Here is a 22,677-nt window from a genome sequence, read left to right as displayed (position 1 = left end):
TAATCTTGTCTTTGCTACACAATAAATTTATTTTAACCTTTTGGTGGCTCCTGGTCCGTGAGACCAGACAACTGTCCTAGAAAAAGCCCCAGAAATGGCAATGCTGTGCTACACCTCGACACCGCCTACAGACCAACCCAATAATGCTGCCTAGGTTCTACAAGCACCTGCAGTGATAACTTTAGTAAGTCTCAGGTTTTCAATCTCCAGTTCCTTGATTGTTTTTCAAGAGAACAGTGTCCATATGTACACATTAGCATGCAGTGCTCTTGCCTGTAAATGTTTGGATTTTGGGATCCTAAAGACATTGTTCTTTCTCACCTAAAGCAGGCTCCTCCATACCGCCCCTCTCTCTTCATAGCTCTGCCGAGGCCTCGTCCACCTTAAATAGTGCAATAATTTCAGATTTCAATTTCTGGAATGGAAGAGAAACACGTTAAAATCTGATTACATAAAACTAAGCAGACTTGATTACAGCGCTGGCGGGTTTATCTTTCACAGTCCTCCATCAGGGCGGGGTTGTTAAAACGCTTAAGCAGCTCTAACTTACTGAGCACATTTTGAACTAACCCAAGCAGGGGATTTATTGCAGTGCATTCAGTGACGGCGGGAACATTGTTTAATTGGAGGGGCATAAATATTCCCACAGGTATGCCAGAACGATTGAGTGTAGCAAGGGAACCCAAAGCAACCAATGAAACACAAGTTGTACCTTCTTTTTACTTGTATTCTCTGAATCTTTACAAGTATTGGGCAGGAGTCTTCCCAAACTTTAAAACCAGAGTGTGCTTCAGTTTTGCAAAGTCTTTTCTGTCAGTCTTTGACATTTCCATAATAGCAATGCAGCCAGAATGGGGTAGTCGACTGAGCAACCATGTAATCTTATCAGCATCCACTATTTCTTGCACCTCACATGCATACTCAAATGCAGTCAACCACTAAGACTAAGCAGATCATTCGTAAATCTTGGATGAGAGGTGGGGCCAGACCCATTACCAGACCCTCTAGTGGAGCCATTGGTGCCCTGCAATCTATCAGGCTCAGACTGGTGATCCCTGTCCTTCTGCTTCTCTGACCTCTCCAAATCCAGCTTAGCCATGCGGAATTCAAGCTCCTTCTGCTTAAACAGCAGCTCTTGCTTCTTGAATTCCAGCAGGGCCTCAGTCCCAGACCCCATCAGTGAAAGAGAGGACATGTCATCATCCTGATCCTGTCTTCTTTCTATGGTAGCACTAGTTATCACATTGCTGGTACTTGGGATAGCCCCAGTACCCTCAGCACTATCGTAGGAGAGCAACGCTAGAATCTGCACTTCTTGCCAATCTGTGATCCTTTGGAGCATTTCGGATTTAGTACCAGTGGCCGACAGGCCCCTTGCAGTACATATCTTTCTTCGTGTCTCAGATCTAGAGGCACTCAAAACAATGTCTGTAATTACTTCCATATTATAAGCAGAGGCAGGTGTCTTGTGTAGAGGGTAACCTGGGTACCATACCAGTGCACAGCACTGGGTACCGCCAATCTTATCCCACCGCTGTACATGAATTTGTTAAGATGGATTTCTAAACTCTGACCTGGTGGGGATACTTTTAGGAGGCCACCCTCGATTTAGTGAAACTGGGGAACCTTCTGGACAAGCCAGACCAATCTAGGTAGCTTGGCAGGCAGTCAAGACCAACTCTCAGAAGGGATGAGAGTGATCGGAAGCCCACAATTAGCAAACTCAGCAATGAACCAAAAATTACTTTTAGAAAAGTGTATATCAAAAATATCCATACATTTATTGTCGGCTGGACCAACAGACACAAGTAATTTTAGCAATGGGAAAACAGTTATAACACAAAATCCTTATACTATACAATATGGGATACATTATTCACCGTAATCATATTTCTGATGCTTGAATCTGCTTAGATTCATATGCTATTCATAGGCTGACATCTAGTGGTAGCTGCTGAATATTACAGTTTTTGATTTGCAAAGTCGAAAAGGGACGCCAACAGGGCTACTGTACCCATGGTGCATCACGCGTTGAGGGCCCTCAGATTATTTTGTTTCTGACATGAGGTAGCATGAAGTGTAGCGTGAGTACATATGCAGTAAAGCAGATTTATGACAGATGAAGCCAGGAAACATCCATGCACCTTCTACTCCAGAGGAGGAAGGGTAGGCGGATATGAATCTAAGCAGATACAAGCATCAGAAGACATGCATTACTTACCGTGAAAGCATTTCTGATGATTGTATCTGCTTAGATTCACATGCTGTGCATATGGTCCGACATCCAGTGGTAACCGCGGAGTATTGCATCTTGTCTTTCGGGGACCGAAAGGGGACGTCGGCATAGGCGTGTCTGTTACACTATCCCTATCGTGACGTGTGTAGTACCCAAAATCCCTCACGCGCCGAGGTCCCTCCGATTGTATTTTTTCCACCATGAGGGAGCCCAAGGCTATAGTGAGTGAGTACATGAAGAGAGAAAGTAGTAAGAAGTATATGTTCCTTCCACCCCGAGCGGGGAGGCAGGGTGGGCGCATGTGAATATAAGCAGATACAACCATCAGAAATGCTATCACGGTGAGTAATGCATGTCTTCTGATGCTTGTTTATCTGCTTAGAATCACATGCTGTGCATGGACTAGCGAGCAGTACCTGGAGTTGGAGGTGGGTTGTGAGAAGGAACAGAGAAAAGATGTCTTAGTACTGCTTGTCCCACCTGAGAATCAGAGCTAGAATGAGTGTCTAGGCAATAGTGTTTTGTAAAGGTGTGTACAGAACTCCAGCATGCCGCTTTGTAAATGGACTCTAGGGGAACATTTGCAATGAATGCTATGGATGCCCCAATGCCTCGAGTAGAGTGTGCTCTAGGCTTGAAGGGCAGTACTCTCTTTGCAAGAGTGTAACATAGTGTGATGCATTTTACAATCCACCTTGAGATTGCTGATTTAGAGACAGGATCCCCTTCTCTACCAGCTGCCACTGAAACGAAGAATTGTTTAGTTTTCCTCAGTGGTTTAGTTCTATCCATGTAGAACATGACTGCCCTGCGCACATCTAGTGTGTGAAGGCTTCTTTAGGCCATGTTGGTAGGTCTCTGGGTAGTTCGATAGACTGGTTCACATGGAACTTCGAAATAAATTTCGGCGCAAACCTGTGGACTTTGTGGACTGTCACAAAGGGGTCCAAAACAGAAAGAGCCTGCAGCTCGCTAACTCTTCTGATAGAAGTGATAGCTATAAGAAAGGCTGTCTTGTAAGTCAGGTCCTTCAGACTTGCTTTATGCACAGGCTCAAAGGGAGGTCCCATGAGTCTAGTCAGAACCACATTCAGATCCCACCCAGGAGCTGGGTGAGGGATGGGAGGATAAATCCTCTTAACCCCTTCCATAAAGGCCTTAATTACAGGTATTTTCCACCACGACACCTTTTGTTGTGAAGTGGTTTAGGCTGACAACGCAGCTAGATGAACCTTCAAGGAATTGAAGACTAACCCAGCGTCTAACAGATGGGTTAGATAAAGCACAATGTGCGATGGCGAGCAATCGATGGGATTGACGCCTTTGGAACTGCACCAGATGACAAAACGTTTCCATTTGCTAGCATAGCAATATTGTGTGTTAGGCTTCCTTGCCTCCCTTAGTATGTCCATGTATCTTTGAGGGAGTTGCAGATGTCCAAACTCTATGACCTCAGGAGCCAAGCTGCTAAGTTCAGAGATTGCGGACATGGGTGCAGGGTCTCCCCCCTGTCCTGAGACAACATGTTGTACGGGCAGGGCAGCTTGACTGGTGGGGAGAGGGACATTTCCATCAGGTGCGCAAACCAAGGTTGGCGGGCCCACATTGGAGCCACCAGAATCATGGTGACTGGTTCCTGGTGCATCTTGTGCACTATCTTGTTGAGAAGGGGAGTCGGGGGAAAAGCGTAGACAAATTTCCCCGACCAAGTTATCCAGAGTCCGTTCCCCTTGGATCGGTTCTGGGGGTACCGGAGGCGTAATCTTGGCATTGGGCGTTCTCCTGAGTAGCGAACAGGTCGATCTCTGGTAACCCCCATTCTGCAAAGACGTTGGATACAATGTCTTCGTGTAGACGCCATCCGTATTCTTCTGGCAGAGGAAAATCTCTGCTGAGTACATCTGCCAGAAGATTGAGTTCCCCTGGAACATGTTGGGACAACAAAAACATCCTGTGTTTGAGAGCCCATATCCAAATGTTTTGGGACAGCTTGGATAGCCCTGGAGAGTGAGTGCCCCCCTGTTTGTTCAGGTAATACATTGCTGTAGTGCTGTCGGTTAGGATCAGCACTGTCTTTCCTTGCAGTTGCTCCTGAAAGGCTTTCAATGCTTTGAACACCGCTAGTAGCTCCAGTAAGTTTATGTGGTTGGACGCTACCTGAGGGGACCACACTCCGTGCGCTGTCTGTTGAAGCAGATGAGCCCCCCACCCCGTGAGGGACGCGTCTGTCGTGAGAGTGGCTTCCACTGCAGGGGTGGTGAAGGTCTTCCCCTTCAAGAGGTTTCCTCTTGACCACCACTGCAGAGATAGAACGAGGGCTGGCGAGACAACTAACAGATCTTCCCATTGTCTGCTGGCCTGACACCACTGGCTGTTGAGCCACTCTTGCATGGGTCGCATGCGCAGCCGCGCGTCGGGATCCAAATATATGCATGACGCCATCATCCCTAGCAATCGCATGGCTTTGCGTACCGTCACCTCTTGACCGACTGCATATTGAGGAACCTGAGAGAGCATGTTCTGAACCCTCTCGTTGGAAGGGAAGACCAGACCTCTTCCGTCCGAATTAGGGCCCCCAGGAACTGTTTTACTTGGCTGGGGACCAAGCTGGATTTCTTTTCGTTGATAGAAAATCCCAGACTGAACAGGAGGTCTACTGTCTTTTGGGTGTTCGAAAAACAAACGTCGAACAAGTCTCCTGTGATGAGCCAGTCATCGAGGTAAGGGTAAACTGGAACTGATAGTCTGCGCAGGTGTGCTGCTGCCACCGCCAGTACCTTGGTAAACACTCTTGGCGCCGAAGCGATACCTTGAACTGGTAGTGTTTGTCCTGAATCACAAACCTTAGATATTTTCTGTGCGCTGGCAACATTGAAATATGAAAGTATGCATCTTTCATATCCAATGTTGCCATGAAGTCCCCCTATTTCAGCAATGGAATCACCTCCTGCAGTGTTACCATGCGAAACTTCTGGGGTTTTATGAACTTGTTTGCGGGGCGCAGGTCTAGAACAGGATGCATGGTAAGATCCTTTTTGGGTACAAGGAAGTACACTGAATAGATACCCTCGTTTACCTGAAGAATCTGGACCGCTTCTATGGCGTCCTTTCCAGCAGCGCTTCCACCTCTTGAATCAGGATCTGTAGATGTTCCGGTGAAAGCCGTCATTGTTTCGGCGGTCTGAACTGTGGAGGTCGGGCGAATTCCACGCAGTAACCATGGGAGACCGTCTTTAGGACCCACTGGTCTGAAGTTATCCCCTCCCATGCCTTGAGGAAAGATGTTAATTGCCCCCCGACTGGGGAGACATGGGAGGGGACCTGGACTTGGTGGTCATTTCTGACACGAGGTTGAAGCTCCTCTGGCATTGGAGCCTCTGCCTCTGTTTCTCCCGCGCTTCTGACCCCTCTGGGGGTAGTATGTGGGGCTTCCAGAAGTTTGACTTGAGTTGAAGTTGCCCGAGCTGTAGTTGTTCTGAGCGGTGCAGGCCTGTCCTCGAAAGGACCGCTGAGAATTATTACCCCTCTGTGAAGAGGGTTTTTGAGAAATTTGGTGCAGTGACTTAATAGTCTCGTGCTCTTTCTTGGCTGTCTCCAACGCTTCGTCTACCGCCTTCCTGAAGAGGTTAGTCTCCTCGATGGGTTTATTAATGAGAGATGCTTGAGTCTCTAGTTTGAAGCCTGATGTGCGCAGCCACGCGTGTCTCTTCAGGAGAGTGCCTTGTGCAAGAGACCTGCCCGCTGTCTCTGCGGTGTCCAGGGTGTTCTTCACCACATTCTGGTTGACGAGTTTGCCCTCTGAAACAATGGCGAGAAGCTTGGCTCTACCTGGTTCTGGAACCTCTTGAAGGCCTTCCCGGAGCAGGTTCCATTGGGCGTCAGCGTAGCTTGCAAGTAATGTAGTGTTATTAGCAATTCTAACGGTATAGGCTGCTGCCGACGAAACCTGTTTGCCTAAGGCATACACCTTTTGGACTCCTTGTCTGGGGGTGACTCTCCCGTGGCAAGGGGAACCCCTGCCCTCTTACGAGTGTTGCTTACTACCAGCGAGTCCGTGACCGCGTGTCCTCTGATATATAGAGGATCGGTGGGGGAGGGTCGGAAAAGTTTTTCGACCCTCGGGTTCACAGCCTTAGTGTGAGCGGGTGTGAGCAAGGATGGGGCTATTCGTCTCTTTACAGAATTCAAGAGCGGAATATACTGGCTTGCCGGAGGTTTTTCATTTATAATGTCCTCTGCGAAATCTTGCTCCGGCAAGGCCTCAAGCGTGGCAATTTAAAAGAATTCTGCAGTTTTCTTCAACGTAGTGATTAAAGCCATTTGATCATCCACCGGGGAAGTCTGTCGAACCGGGGTGGATGGGGGAGAGTCGATGCAAACGATATCAGAGTTTTGATCATCTTGCTGGGCCTCCTCCCAGTTATCCGTTGCTTCTTGATCTTCCCCATAGTTGTCGAGAAAAGAGGACTCCTCTTCTTCGGTTTAGATGTCCCTGTACATGTCCATCTGGACGTCTTCCTGATAATCGACTTGTTGTTGGGTATCTTGTGTATGAGGGTTAGGGTCTACCCGAGCCTTCTTCGGCGGAGGCTGATCAGAAGGCCTGAGAAATTGCTCCAGCCGATCCATACACCCCTCAAATTGCTCCGTAGTCCACCTGGAGGACCCAAAGGGACCTAACTGAGTAGGGTATGTGTTCTCCGCTCTAAGGTGAGAAGAAGATCTCCTCAGGATGCTTGAGAGGGGAATTTGGCTATCCTCATAAGAATCTTCGGGATCGTAGTGCAAACCTGTTGAACACTTTTCAGCGGATTGGCCCATAGCTTTGGGTGGAACCGGTACTAGGCCCACCGCCGATGCGATCCTATCGATACTCTCACGGATAGTTGTAGAATCTTCGGGAGACAACGCTTCCGATGATGTGTTGGTGACGGAAATTTCTTCCACGGCACCAGAGAGGCCTGTGGCTGTTTTCTCGGGTAGAGGCCTAGCCGTAGTTTTCGGGCCTGTAAGGGCCTTGGAAGCTGTCAAAGTTTCTTGTCCAGAAACTGCGGCGCGTGTTGTTTGGGGAGTAGCGGCCTTTTTGTGTTTATTATGCCCAGTCGCCATGCGCTGCTGTGGATGTGGGGAAGGCTTTGGATCTGAGTGATCCAAGGGTACCGCCGAACTTTCCGGTGGCCCCGTTAGCGCTTTCGCCTTCTTCGGCGATGTCGTCAAGAACGGCGTATGGGTTGTGTGTTTGGTGTGGTGCGATTGTATGCCCCTGTCGCTGGGGGTGGTCCCTGTAGCAAGACCGGAGTTGAGCCTGGAAGGGTCGGGGACAGGCGTGGCGGACCTAGACCTATCCGCCTCAAGGTCTATAACGTCTGCGTTGGACGTTTGGTCATCCGACGTGCCCCCGTCAATTTCGGCTGGTGTCGCAGCAGGGGAAGGAGGCTCCACGCGTGACATGCCGTACGCAGCCCACCGCTTTAACCGGTGCTCCTTAAGGGTTTTTGGTTTAAGGAGTTTACACGCCGAACACCGCCTTTCGTCATGCTCTAGGGGGAGACAAGCATTACACGTCATGTGCTCGTCTTTCCACGGATATCTGACCCTACACACAGGGCAGAATCTAAATGGAGTCCTTTCCATAGCAGAAGGGAAGGGTGACCAGACCAAAAGGGAAAGCAGCGGAAAAGAGGAAAGACATAATAGCAATATGGCAGACCTCGAGCCCACTCTCCCTACTGTGTAGGTCGACCAGAAGGCCCGACCACGTGGAAGTCTGCACGCCGGATCTTAGGCACCGGGACCCACAGCTGTAGACGATTCCCCCTAAGTCGTCGTCGAAGATCTTCTTAGGTGGCAAGTGACTTAACGGGGAATAAACCGACAATTCAGTAAGATAAACAATGTCTCTTTGGATCTGAGCTCCGCTTAGGACGACCAGTATCTGGGCGGAAAAAAATAATCTGAGGGACCTTGGCGCGTGAGGGATTTTGGGTACTACACACGTCACTATAGGGATAGTGTTACAGACACGCCTATGCCGACGTCCCCTTTCGGTCCCCGAAAGACAAGATGCAATACTCCGCGGTTACCACTGGATGTCGGACCATATGCACAGCATGTGATTCTAAGCAGATTAACAAGCATCAGAAATACGATTACGGTGAGTAATGTATCCCTTCTGAAGCTTGTGGGATCTGCTTAGATCACATGCGATGCATAGATTAGTGAGCAGTGTTTGGAGAAGGTGGTGGGTTAAGAGAAGGTACAGCAGCAAATAGATGTTTTAGCACTGTTTGTCCCACCTGGGAAACTACCTTAGAGTGTGTGTCAATGCAGTACTGCTGAGTAAAAGTATGTACTGAGCTCCATGTAGCTACTTTGCAAATGGCGTCCAGAGGGACATTTGCGAAGAAAAATGCCAGGATAGCTCCTGTACCACTGGTAGAGTGAGCCCTTGGTGTGAAAGGCAGAGTTTTATTTGACAGAGAGTAGCAGAGCTGTATGCATCTGACTATCCATCTGTCGAAAATGTGGTTTCCTTCCCTGCCAGGAGTCATGGACACAAACAGTTGGTCTGTTTTCCAAAGCGATCTTGTCTTGTTTATGTAGTAAAGGACCGCCCTCCTTACATCTAGCGTATGGAGTCTTTTCTCAGCTGAGCTTGATGGATTTTGAAAGAAAGCTGGTAGTTCGATGGACTGGTTGACTTGGAACTTAGAGTTTAACTTAGGTGAAAACCTAGGGTGTGTTCTTAATACCAGTTTGAGAAATAAAGGGTTTTGCACTGACAAAGCTTGTAGTTCACTGACTCTTCTTATGGAGGGGATGGCTACCAGAAAAGCCGTTTTGTATGTGAGGTGTTTAAGGCTGCATTCATGCAGAGGCTCAAGGGGGGGGGGGGCTAAAAGCTTAGCAAGTACTATGTTTAGGTCCCACCCTGGAGGTTGGAAATGGGAGGGTGGAGTCTCTGTACTCCCTCCTTGAACGCTTTAATGACCAGAGTTTTCCACCAGGACACTTAATTTTGAGAAGTGGTGTACGCGGATAAAGTCGCCAGGTGAACTTTGATTGAGTTCAATACTATCCCTGAGTCTAGTAAGTGAAGCATGTCTCGGGAGGAAAGCTCAGCAGCAACGTGCTCACCTTGGAAGCAAGACGACACAGAGCAAACCAGGTTCGATCCCCGGGTCCGCGCTTAGAAACATCTGGGTATTAAGTGCGTTATAAATAACCTATCATATCATATCATATCATATCATGTAATGAAGTATGTGTGATGGAGTATGTGTGATGAAGTATGTGTGATGGAGTATGTGTGATGGAGTATGTGTGATGGAGTACATTCTATAGGATTTACTTGTTTTGACTGGAATCATGTTACAAATCCTTTCCACTTGTTAAAGTAACGAAGCCTAGGTATTGCTTTACGTGCCTATTTGAGGACGTCCATACATCTGTGAGGTCATTTTAAAAGTCCAAATTCTATTACTTTAGGAGCAAAGCTGCCAAGTTCATAGACTAAGGTTGAGGGTGTAAGATTGTCCCCCAGAGCAAGTTGTATGGGCACGCGAGTTTGATCGGATCGCACATCGCCAGTTTGCGCAGATTTGGAAACCAAGGTTGTCTCGCCCACATAGGAACAACTAGGATTTGTGTTACTTGTTCCTTGTGCATTTTGTTGACTATTTTGCTCATTAGTGGAGTTGGGGGGAAAAGCGTAGGCAAATTTCCCTGAGCAGTTCATCCATAGGGCGTTTCCTCGGAATTGAGTTGGAGACGTCTCGATGTGAAGTTTGGGCATTGCATGTTTTGTCTTGTGGTGCTCAAATATAGAGGGGGTACCCCCATACTGCGACAATTTTGTTTACAATGTCTTTGTCAAGCTGCTACTCATGCTCTTCTGGTAGAGGATCTCTGCTTAGTGAGTCTGCCAGATAATAGAGGTCCCCTGGAACATGTTGCGATGTTAGAAACATGCCCCGCTTGAGTGCTCATTTCCACATTTTTTGTGCTAACCTGGACAGACTTGCGAAGTGCTTCCCCCCTGCTTGTTTATGTAAAACATGCCAGTGGTGCTGTCCGTGAGCACTTTAACTGTCTGGCCTGACATGTGCACTTGGAAAGCTTGTAGGGTTTTGAGCACTGCCAGTAGTTCCAGAGATTTATGTGGTTCTGTGAAGTGATCTTCGTCCACAGGTCATGCGCTGTGTGATGAAGGTAATGAGCTCCCCACCTGGTGAGCGATGCGTCTGTAGTGACAACTGCCTGCACTGGAGGAATGTGAAAAGGTTTTCCCTTTAACATGTTCTCCTTTGTCCACCAGCACAGAGCTTGTACTAGGCTTATCGAAACCACCACTAGATCGTCCCATTGACCACTCACCTGAGACCACTGTTTCGCTAACCATTCTTGCATTGGACGCATGCGCAGTCGTGCACGGGGGACCAGGTAAATGCATGATGCCATCATCCCAAGCAAGCGCTTTGCTTTGCTTACGGTTATTTGGCTACCGGCTGGATACTGAGGTATTTGCAGCAGTATATTTTGTACTCTTTTGTTTGTCTTTTTTTATGACAGCTCTTAAGAACTGTTTTGTCTTGCCTGGAACGAGACTTGATTTCTTCTTGTTGATTGAGAACCCCAATTTGAACAAGAGATTGATTGTTCTCTGGGTATTTTGCTTGCAAATTTGGGGGGATTCCCCTGTGATCAGCCAGTCCTCCAGATAAGGCTTCCACTACCGCTAATACCTCGGTAAATACCCTTGGAGCGCAGGCTATGCTGGAGGGAAGCCCCTTGAACTGGTAGTGTTGGTTCTGCGGGAACACTGAAATATAAAAGTATGCATCTTTCGTGTCCAAGGTTGCCATGTAGTCCCCCTGCTTGAGTAGTGGGATTACCTCCTGTAGCGTTGTCTGCAAAATGTGCGTGGCTTGACAGAGGTGTTTGCCGGGCACAGGTCTAGGACAGGGAGCATTGTTCGGTCTTTCTTTGGCACAAGGAAGTACATTGAATGAATACCCTTGTTTACCTGATTTGCCGGGACGATTTCTATGCTGTCCTTTAGAACCAGTACCTTCACCTCTTCCAACAGGATACATTGTCCTTCCTTAGGGGTGAGCCTTTGTCTTGGTGGGTGTTCAAAGTGATTGCCTGTGTGTGCCTGTGGGGGTAAAGTGTGAAATACGGGCTACTACTGGAGTGACATGGGAGGGAACCTGTAGCGGGTGGTCATTGGTTGCGGGGGTCGAGTCCCCACTAGAGGTGGAGGATCTGCCCCTACTTCGGGACCTTTTTTGGCATCTTTGAAACCCCTGTTGTGAGGGCTGTCCCTGTGACAAACCCCAGGAAGAGCTTTGGCCACTCTGAATATAATTTGACGATCGTTGAGAGTTTTGCCCTCTAAAACGGCGAGAGTAATAACCCCCTCTTTGTCCAAAAGGTTTGTTGGTGATCTGAGGGTGTCATATTCCACTTTTGCACATTTAAGAGCATCCTCCACCGCTTTGTCAAACAAAGCGTTGGGTTTGATGGGCATTGTTAGGCAGAAACCTGTGCAGTTCCCTCTGGGACCACTGCAAAAGATTTAAGACTACAGGTGGTTGCCAGTAAACCCAATTGGTAGCAGTCTGTACCACCCAGATTTACCTGGTAGCTGTGGCTGAGCAGTCAGACTTCTCTCAAGAAGAGTTAGGCAGTATATAGGGCATACACAATAGGTCAAAAGAACAGAGTAGAACAAGCAAACACTGACCAGAGCTTTGGTGTAAAAGAGATATAATTATTTATTTAAAAACACATCTAGTTAAGCACACTGGCACCAATATTAAGCAGTTCAAAAACACGGTCACTAAAAGATATACACTCCCTTCAACGATTATTAGACAAGTCTTTAAGTAAAGCAACACTTATTTTCAGACAGCGGTGAGCGCTTAACGAAGATGGCACTCTATTAAATCGGTTTAAGAGGGAGAGAAAGGCAGAGCAAAGATAGAAACAGATCCCAACACGTTCGGAAGAACACAGTAGGAGAAGAAGGCAGGTTAAAACCGTAAAGTCAAAGTTAACAAGGCCGGACCCACTTTAAGAGGCTCCGGTCGAAATGTGTTCAAGGTCACACGGTTGAAAGTGCCCAAAAGTCTCGCACAAGGTTCAGAAAGAGTTGGACCAATAGAAAGGGACCAGTTAGATGGTCAAGGCGGCCAGCCCAGTCCAGAAGGTTAAGGGATTATTGTTACCTTGTAGCAATCTTTAGAAAGGGAGGCCTGGCGGACACGGTACCTTAAAATGGTGAGAACGCTCCAGCGGGGGCAGTTGTTCCTGGCAGTGGGTGCAAGTCGGTGCTTTGTCCAGGGGAAGAGAGGATCTCGTCGGGGAGGAAAACAAGAGTCTGTTGCACTGCCAGGGAAGAAACCAGCTGCGGAGTTCTCATTTAAAAAGAGCAGTCCTTTTATTCGCGGTCCAGAAGTAAGTGGCTATCTGGTTGCCGGGGTGCTTGGCATGGGCAATTCGACCACAAGACGTCCTGCGATGCGAGAAAAGAAGGAAAACTGGTTGTGCCCACTAGTCAAGGGAAGAAGACTCTCCAGCAGGGAGATCTCCTCTGTCGTTGAGAAGTGGTGAGTTGGTTCAGCAGGGCTCCACCGGTGGTGTCATCATAGCAGGTCGGCGCAGCTTCTCCCTCGTTGGATTTTCAGGTCCTGTGGCGACTTCTGAAGTTCCAGTCCCAAAAGCCCTGTTTTTATGCAAGAAACCCCGATTCATTCAGCCTAGCTGCCAATCAAACATGCTAAGTGGTGAGCGGGGTGGCTCACCACTTGGGCCAATCACGCAAGAGTGCGACCTGAGTTGGCATGGCAACTTAGTCCAAGGTGCCTAAACCCCCTCCCACACCCCCTGTGGTACCCAGACAGAGTGGCACCACTTTGGAGGGCTTCTGTGTAGAAGCCCGCCAAAAGTGGAACAAAGGGCTCTACATTTGGTTTGGAGTTACAGAGGTGCCATTTTAAAACCGAGTTCTGGCAGAAAATGCCAACCGGTGAATTAATATTAAATAAATAAACCGGCGCTATGTTAGAGGCTATGTTAAAAAAGTATTAGCCTTGAACAATGGGAAAATCCCATAGAGATATATTTGCGGTTGAATATAAAAAGTAGTATCCACTGCCACCAGCCAAAACTCGACGAGGGGGGACGGGACAGTGCCCCCTCGAATAACAGACCTAGGGGCAATCGAATTGCCACTACCAGTAGGTACCACAATATGATGGTCTGTACTGGTTCTGTTAGTAATTTGGGACTAGTAAAGCCAATGGTGACTTTACATGCCCTGGGAGACAGTAGTCAGTCCCAGGGTATGGAGTCTACGGTGGGGGGTCACTATGACACACCGGTGTTACTGCACGGAGGGTGCGGTGTAACACACAGAAAAAAACATATGAGACCCTATGGAGTAAAAGACCCCATAGCCCATGAAACACATTAACATTCAAAGGAACACCACAAATCATGTCCAAGAGTGTGAGTAAAAGAGTCTCACTCTTGGCAGGAGAAAAAAACAAACTCCAGAAATCCAGCAAAGCTGCTGGGGGACTCACTAGGTTAGGAAATTCAGCCTAAACAGAGAATTCTCCCTAACAGGCATGTTAAGGAGGGTTGCCTGTGTTTCAAGCTTGAAGCCTGATTGTCATAGCCACACGTGGTGTTTAATCAGTGTGCCTTCTGCCACAATTCTTCCTGCATTGTCGGCTGCATCCAAGTTGTTTTTGAGGATGCAGTTGGCTACTTGTTTTCCTGTGGCAATGGTGAGCGACAGCTGTGATTTGAGGGGCTCTGGGAACGATTCGATTTGTTCGGCAATCTCATTCCACTTGTGACAGGTGTAACCTGCTAATAGCATTGTGTTATTAGCAGTTTGGTAGACTGCTAATGAAGCCACCTTGCTTCCAAAGGTGTAGATATTTTTACTTTCCTTATTCGCAGGGGCTTCGGAAGAGGCCAGAGGGGGTTCCTGCCCTTTTTCTTGTAGTTGTTACCACTAAAGAGTCAGGTTTTAACTGCCCCCTAATGTATAAGGGGTCTGTGGGGGCCGGTCTGAACATTTTCTCAATGCACGGGTTGAGTAGAGAAGGTTGGATGCGCAGATGTCAATAGGTGGATACATTGGGTATCTGATTTTTCATCCCCGAGGTTGTCTTCAACAAAGTCCTTGTCGACCTGTGTTTCTTGTGTGTTTATCATTGAAGTACTCTGCAGCCGTCAGGAGCAGGTCATGCTCTTTTGGAATGGGAAATGAGATAAATAGGAAGTGCTTCCATGAAAAACTAAAAGAAAAGGAGTCAGAAAGGCATCCTTGGCCTGCGTGGCAGGGATACTAATCACCCCTGATTCGCAATCTAATCCCCCTCCCCCACTTCTATGCCTATATCCCTACACCCACTTGACAGTCTCAGGGTTATGGTGCTCAGCTCACCATCTGAAAACTCCCAAGGAGATAATGCCCGGTCTTGACTGACTCACACCCTCAGAGGTGTAAGGTCAGCTCACTGCCTCACTGACTCTCAGTCCCAGGGACCATGCCAAGCTCACTGCTTCAATTACTCTCAGTTCCAGGGACAGTGCCCAGCTCACTGCTTCAATGACTCTCAGTTCCAGGGACAGTGCCCAACTCACTGCTTCAATGACTCTCAGTTCCATTGGGCGTGCCCAGCTCACTGCTTCAATGACTCTCAGTTCTAGGGACTGTTCCCAACTCACTGCTTCAATGACTCTCAATTCTAGGGACCGTGCTCAGCTCACTGCTTCAATGACTCTCAGTTCCAGGTACAATGCCCAGCTCACTGCTTCAATGACTCTCAGTTCCAGGGACGGTGCCCAGCTCACTGCTTCAATGTCTCTCGGTTCTAGGGACTGTGCCCAGCTCACTGCTTCAAAACTCTAATTTCCAGGGCCTTTGCCCAGCTCACTGCTTCAATGACTCTAATTTCCAGGGACTTTGCCTTGCTCACTGCTTCAATGACTCTCAGTTTTAGGGACCATGCCCAGCTCAGTGCTTCAATGACTCTCAATTCCAGGGACTGTGCCCAGCTCACTGCTTCAATGACTCTCAGTTCCAGGGACTGTGCCCAGCTCACTGCTTCAATGACTCTCAGTTCCAGGGACTATGCCCAGCTCACTGCTTCAATGACTCTGCGTTCTAGGGACCGTTCCCAGCTCACTGCTTCAATGACTCTCAATTCCAGGGACTGTGCCCAGCTCACTGCTTCAATGACTCTCAGTTCCAGGGATTGTGCCCAGCTCACTGCTTCAATGACTCTCAGTTCCAGGGACTATGCCCAGCTCACTGCTTCAATGACTTTCCGTTCTAGGGACCGTTCCCAGCTCACTGCTTCGATAACTCTCAATTCCAGGGACCATGCCCAGCTCACAGCTTCAATGACTCTCAGTTCCATTGGGCATGCCCAGCTCACTGCTTCAATGACTCTCAATTCCAGGGACCGTGCCCAGATCACTGCTTCAATGACTCTCAGTTCCAGGGACAGTGCCCAGCTCACTGCTTCAATGACTCTCAGTTCCAGGAACTGTGCCCATCTCACTGCTTCAAAACTCTCAGTTCCAGGGACTGTGCCCAGCTCACTGCTTCAATGGCTCTCAGTTCCAAGGACCATGCACAGCTCACTGCTTCAATGACTCTCAGTTCCATTGGGCATGCCCAGCTCACTGTTTCAATCACTCTCAGTTATAGTGACTGTGCCCAGCTCACTGATTCAATGCTTCTCAGTTCCAGGGACCGTGCACAGCTCACTGCTTCAATGACTCTCAGTTCCAGGGACAGTGCCCAGCTCACTGCTTCAATGACTCTCAGTTATAGTGACTGTGCCCACCTCACTGCTTCAATGCTTCTCAGTTCCAGGGACAGTGCCCAGCTCACTGCTTCAATGACTCCCAGTTCCAGGGACCGTGCCCAGATCACTGCTTCAATGACTCTCAGTTCCAGGGACAGTGCCCAGATCACTGCTTCAATGACTCTCAGCACCAGGGACCGTGCCCAGCTCACTGCTTCAATGACTCTCAGTTCCTGGGACAGAGCCCAGGTCACTGCTTCAATGCTTCTCAGTTCCAGGGACAGTGCCCAGCTCACTGCTTCAATGACTCCCAGTTCCAGGGACAGTCCCCATCTCACTGCTTCAATGACTCCCAGTTCCAGGCACAGAGCCCAGCTCACTGCATCAATGACTCTCAGTTCCAGGGACCGTGCACAGCTCACTGCTTAAATGACTCTCAGTTCCAGGGACATTGCCCAGCTCACTGCATCAATGACTCTCAGTTCCAGGGACCGTGCCCAGCTCACTGCTTCAATGACTCTCAGTTTCAGGGACAGTGCCCAGGTCAATGCTTCAATGACTCTCAGTTCCAGGGACAGTGCCCAGCTCACTGCTTCAATGACTCTCATTTCCAGGGACCGTGGGCAGCTCACTGCTTCTATGACTCTCAGTTCCAGGGACAGTGCCCAGCTCAATGCTTCAATGACTCTCAGTTCCAGGGACTGTGCCCAGCTCACTGCTTCAAAACTCCCATTTCCAGGGACTTTGCCCAGCTCACTGCTTCAATGACTCTAATTTCCAGGGACTTTGCCCAGCTCACTGCTTCAATGACTCTCAGTTTTAGGGACCATGCCCAGCTCACTGCTTCAATGACTCTCAATTACAGGGACTGTGCCCAGCTCCCTGCTTCAATGACTCTCAGTTCCAGGGACTGTGCCCAGCTCACTCCAGGGACTATGCCCAGCTCACTGCTTCAATGACTCTCCGTTCTTGGGACTGTGCCCAGCTCACTGCTTCAATGTCTCTCAGTTCCAGGGACTATGCCCAGCTCACTGCTTCAATGACTCTCCGTTCTAGGGACCGTTCCCAGCTCACTGCTTCAATGACTCTCAGTTCCAGGGACTATGCCCAGCTCACTGCTTCAATGACTCTCTGTTCTAGGGACCGTTCCCAGCTCACTGCTTCAATGACTCTCAATTCCAGGGACCATGCCCAGCTCACAGCTTCAATGACTCTCAGTTCCATTGGGCGTGCCCAGCTCACTGCTTCAATGACTCTCAATTCCAGGGACCGTGCCCAGATCACTGCTTCAATGACTCTCAGTTCCAGGGACAGTGCCCAGATCACTGCTTCAATGACTCTCAGTTCCAGGAACTGTGCCCAGCTCACTGCTTCAAAACTCTCAGTTCCAGGGACTGTGCCCAGCTCACTGCTTCAATGACTCTCAGTTCCAAGGACCATGCCCAGCTCACTGCTTCAATGACTCTCAGTTCCATTGGGCATGCCCAACTCACTGCTTCAATCACTCTCAGTTCTAGGGACCGTGCCCAGCTCACTGCTTCAATGACTCAATTCCAGGGACCGTGCACAGCTCACTGCTTCAATGACTCTCAGTTCCAGGGACAGTGCCCAGCTCACTGCTTCAATGACTCTCAGTTCTAGTGACTGTGCCCAGCTCACTGCTTCAATGCTTCTCAGTTCCAGGGACAGTGCCCAGCTCACTGCTTCAATGGCTCTCAGTTCCAAGGACCATGCACAGCTCACTGCTTCAATGACTCTCAGTTCCATTGGGCATGCCCAGCTCACTGTTTCAATCACTCTCAGTTATAGTGACTGTGCCCAGCTCACTGATTCAATGCTTCTCAGTTCCAGGGACCGTGCACAGCTCACTGCTTCAATGACTCTCAGTTCCAGGGACAGTGCCCAGCTCACTGCTTCAATGACTCTCAGTTATAGTGACTGTGCCCAGCTCACTGCTTCAATGCTTCTCAGTTCCAGGGACAGTGCCCAGCTCACTGCTTCAATGACTCCCAGTTCCAGGGACTGTACCCAGATCACTACTTCAATGACTCTCAGTTCCAGGGACAGTGCCCAGATCACTGCTTCAATGACTCTCAGCACCAGGGACCGTGCCCAGCTCACTGCTTCAATGACTCTCAGTTCCTGGGACAGAGCCCAGGTCAATGCTTCAATGCTTCTCAGTTCCAGGGACAGTGCCCAGCTCACTGCTTCAATGACTCCCAGTTCCAGGGACAGTCCCCATCTCACTGCTTCAATGACTCCCAGTTCCAGGCACAGAGCCCAGCTCACTGCATCAATGACTCTCAGTTCCAGGGACCGTGCACAGCTCACTGCTTAAATGACTCTCAGTTCCAGGGACATTGCCCAGCTCACTGCATCAATGACTCTCAGTTCCAGGGACCGTGCCCAGCTCACTGCTTCAATGACTCTCAGTTTCAGGGACAGTGCCCAGGTCAATGCTTCAATGACTCTCAGTTCCAGGGACAGTGCCCAGCTCACTGCTTCAATGACTCTCATTTCCAGGGACCGTGGGCAGCTCACTGCTTCTATGACTCTCAGTTTCAGGGACAGTGCCCAGCTCAATGCTTCAATGACTCTCAGTTCCAGGGACTGTGCCCAGCTCACTGCTTCAAAACTCCCATTTCCAGGGACTTTGCCCAGCTCACTGCTTCAATGACTCTAATTTCCAGGGACTTTGCCCAGCTCACTGCTTCAATGACTCTCAGTTTTAGGGACCATGCCCAGCTCACTGCTTCAATGACTCTCAATTACAGGGACTGTGCCCAGCTCCCTGCTTCAATGACTCTCAGTTCCAGGGTCTGTGCCCAGCTCACTGCTTCAATGCTAGCAGTTCCAGGGACTATGCCCAGCTCACTGCTTCAATGACTCTCCGTTCTTGGGACTGTGCCCAGCTCACTGCTTCAATGACTCTCAGTTCCAGGGACTATGCCCAGCTCACTGCTTCAATGACTCTCCGTTCTAGGGACTGTTCCCAGCTCACTGCTTCAATGACTCTCAGTTCCAGGGACTATGCCCAGCTCACTGCTTCAATGACTCTCCGTTCTAGGGACCGTTCCCAGCTCACTGCTTCAATGACTCTCAATTCCAGGGACCATGCCCAGCTCACAGCTTCAATGACTCTCAGTTCCATTGGGCGTGCCCAGCTCACTGCTTCAATGACTCTCAATTCCAGGGACCGTGCCCAGATCACTGCTTCAATGACTCTCAGTTCCAGGGACAGTGCCCAGATCACTGCTTCAATGACTCTCAGTTCCAGGAACTGTGCCCAGCTCACTGCTTCAAAACTCTCAGTTCCAGGGACTGTGCCCAGCTCACTGCTTCAATGACTCTCAGTTCCAAGGACCATGCCCAGCTCACTGCTTCAATGACTCTCAGTTCCATTGGGCATGCCCAGCTCACTGCTTCAATTACTCTCAGTTCTAGGGACCGTGCCCAGCTCACTGCTTCAATGACTCAATTCCAGGGACCGTGCACAGCTCACTGCTTCAATGACTCTCAGTTCCAGGGACAGTGCCCAGCTCACTGCTTCAATGACTCTCAGTTCTAGTGACTGTGCCCAGCTCACTGCTTCAATGCTTCTCAGTTCCAGGGACAGTGCCCAGCTCACTGCTTCAATGACTCCCAGTTCCAGGGACAGTTCCCAGCTCACTGCTTCAATGACTCCCAGTTCCAGGCACAGTGCCCAGCTCACTGCTTCAATGACTCTCAGCACCAGGGACCGTGCCGAGCTCACTGCTTCAAAAGTCTCAGTTCCAGGGACTGTGCCCAGCTCACTGCTTCAATGCTTCTCAGTTCCAGGGACAGTGCCCAGCTCACTGCTTCAATGACTCCCAGTTCCAGGGACAGTGCCCAGCTCACTGCTTCAATGACTCTCAGTTTCAGGGACAGTGCCCAGGTCAATGCTTCAATGACTCTCAGTTCCAGGGACAGTGCCCAGCTCACTTCTTCAATGACTCTCAGTTCCAGGGACCACGGGCAGCTCACTGCTTCTATGATTCTCAGTTTCAGGGACAGTGCCCAGCTCAATGCTTCAAGGACTCTCAGTTCCAGGGACCGTGCCCAGCTCAATGCTTCAATGACTCTCACTTCCAGGAACCATGCCCAGCTCTCTGCTTCAATGACTCTCAAGTCTAGGGACAGTGCCCAGCTCACTGCTTCATTGACTCCCAGTTCCAGGGACCATGCTCAGCTCAATGCTTCAATGACTTTCAGTGCCAGGGACCGTGCCAAGCTCACTGCCTCAATGACTTTCATAACCCGAGACAGTATCCAGCTCACTGGTTCAATGACTCTCAGTTCAATGGACCATGACCGGATCACTGCCTCAATGACTCTCAGTTCCAGGGACAGTGCCCAGCTCACTGCTTCAATGACTCTCAGTTCCAGGGACCGTGCCCAGCTCACTGCTTCAATGACTCTCAGTTGCAGGTACTGGGCCCAGCTCAATGCTTCAATGACTCAGTTCCAGGGACCGCGCCCAGCTCACTGCTTCAATGACTCTCAATTCCAGGGACCGTGCCCAGCTCACTGCTTCAATGACTCTCAGTTCCAGTGGCCATGCCCAGTTCACTGCTTCAATTACTCTCATTTCTAGGGACCATGCCCAGATCACTGCTTCAATGACTCTCTCTTCTAGGGACAGTGCCCAGGTCTCAGTTCCAGGGGCCGTGCCCAGTTCACTGCTTCATTGACTCTCAGTTCCAGGGACAGTGCCCAGCTCAGTGCTTCAATTACTCTCAGTTCTAGGGACAGTGCCCAGCTCACTGTTCCAGGGACCGTGCCCAGCTCACTGCTTCAATGACTCTCAGTTCCAGGGACCGTGCCCAACTCACTGCTTCAATTACTCTTAGTTCCAGGACAGTACCCAGCTCACTAATTCAATGACTCTCAGTTCCAGGGTCTGTGCCCAGCTCAGTTCTTCAGTGACTCTCAACTGCAGGGACCATGCCCAGCTCACAGTTCCAGGGACTGTGCCCAGTTCACTGCTTCAATGACTCTCAGTTCCAAGGACAGTGCCCAGCTCACTGCTTCTATTATTCTCAGTTCTAGGGACCGTACCCAGCTAACTGCTTCAATGACTCTCAGTTGTAGGGACAGTGCCCAGATCACCATTCCAGTGACTGTGCCCATCTCACTGCTTCAATGACTCTCAGTTCCAGGGACAGTGCCCAGCTCACTTCTTCAATGACTCTCAGTTCCAGGGACCACGGGCAGCTCACTGCTTCTATGATTCTCAGTTTCAGGGACAGTGCCCAGCTCAATGCTTCAAGGACTCTCAGTTCCAGGGACCGTGCCCAGCTCAATGCTTCAATGACTCTCACTTCTAGGAACCATGCCCAGCTCTCTGCTTTAATGACTCTCAAGTCTAGGGACAGTGCCCAGCTCACTGCTTCATTGACTCCCAGTTCCAGGGACCATGCTCAGCTCAATGCTTCAATGACTTTCAGTGCCAGGGACCGTGCCAAGCTCACTGCCTCAATGACTTTCATAACCAGAGACAGTATCCAGCTCACTGGTTCAATGACTCTCAGTTCAATGGACCATGACCGGATCACTGCCTCAATGACTCTCAGTTCCAGGGACAGTGCCCAGCTCACTGCTTCAATGACTCTCAGTTCCAGGGACCGTGCCCAGCTCACTGCTTCAATGACTCTCAGTTGCAGGTACTGGGCCCAGCTCAATGCTTCAATGACTCAGTTCCAGGGACCGCGCCCAGCTCACTGCTTCAATGACTCTCAATTCCAGGGACCGTGCCCAGCTCACTGCTTCAATGACTCTCAGTTCCAGTGGCCATGCCCAGTTCACTGCTTCAATTACTCTCATTTCTAGGGACCATGCCCAGATCACTGCTTCAATGACTCTCTCTTCTAGGGACAGTGCCCAGGTCTCAGTTCCAGGGGCCGTGCCCAGTTCACTGCTTCATTGACTCTCAGTTCCAGGGACAGTGCCCAGCTCAGTGCTTCAATTACTCTCAGTTCTAGGGACAGTGCCCAGCTCACTGTTCCAGGGACCGTGCCCAGCTCACTGCTTCAATGACTCTCAGTTCCAGGGACCGTGCCCAACTCACTGCTTCAATTACTCTTAGTTCCAGGACAGTACCCAGCTCACTAATTCAATGACTCTCAGTTCCAGGGTCTGTGCCCAGCTCAGTTCTTCAGTGACTCTCAACTGCAGGGACCATGCCCAGCTCACAGTTCCAGGGACTGTGCCCAGTTCACTGCTTCAATGACTCTCAGTTCGAAGGACAGTGCCCAGCTCACTGCTTCTATTATTCTCAGTTCTAGGGACCATACCCAGCTAACTGCTTCAATGACTCTCAGTTGTAGGCACAGTGCCCAGATCACCATTCCAGTGACTGTGCCAATCTCACTGCTTCAATGACTCTCAGTTCCAGGGACAGTGCCCAGCTCACTGCTTTAATGACTCACGGTTCTAGGGACTGTGCTCAGCTCACTGCTTCAATCACTCTCAGTTCTGGGGACCATGCCCAGCTCACTGCTTCAATGACTCTCAATTCCAGGGACCGTGCCCAGCTCACTGCTTCAATGACTCTCAGTTCCAGGGACAGTGTCCAGCTTACTG

General features: G+C 49.7%; 1 protein-coding gene across 1 annotated transcript in view; it reads right to left on the bottom strand.

Moving 5' to 3' along the window:
* LOC138498436 (zinc finger protein 91-like) overlaps window positions 1–22,677 on the bottom strand; it is a 487,667-nt gene that overhangs the window by 166,197 nt on the left and 298,793 nt on the right. The window contains exon 4 of the mRNA XM_069622191.1: window positions 997–1,465. Coding sequence (XP_069478292.1) covers window positions 997–1,465 — 469 coding nt within the window. The remainder of the gene's footprint in view (window positions 1–996; window positions 1,466–22,677) is intronic.

This window comes from Ambystoma mexicanum, chromosome 5q (assembly GCF_040938575.1).
Source record: "Ambystoma mexicanum isolate Mex_15411 chromosome 5q, UKY_AmexF1_1, whole genome shotgun sequence".
NCBI lineage: Eukaryota > Metazoa > Chordata > Amphibia > Caudata > Ambystomatidae > Ambystoma > Ambystoma mexicanum.
The sequence above is the reverse complement of the archived record's forward strand: the minus strand, read 5'-3'. Positions and strand labels throughout refer to the sequence as shown.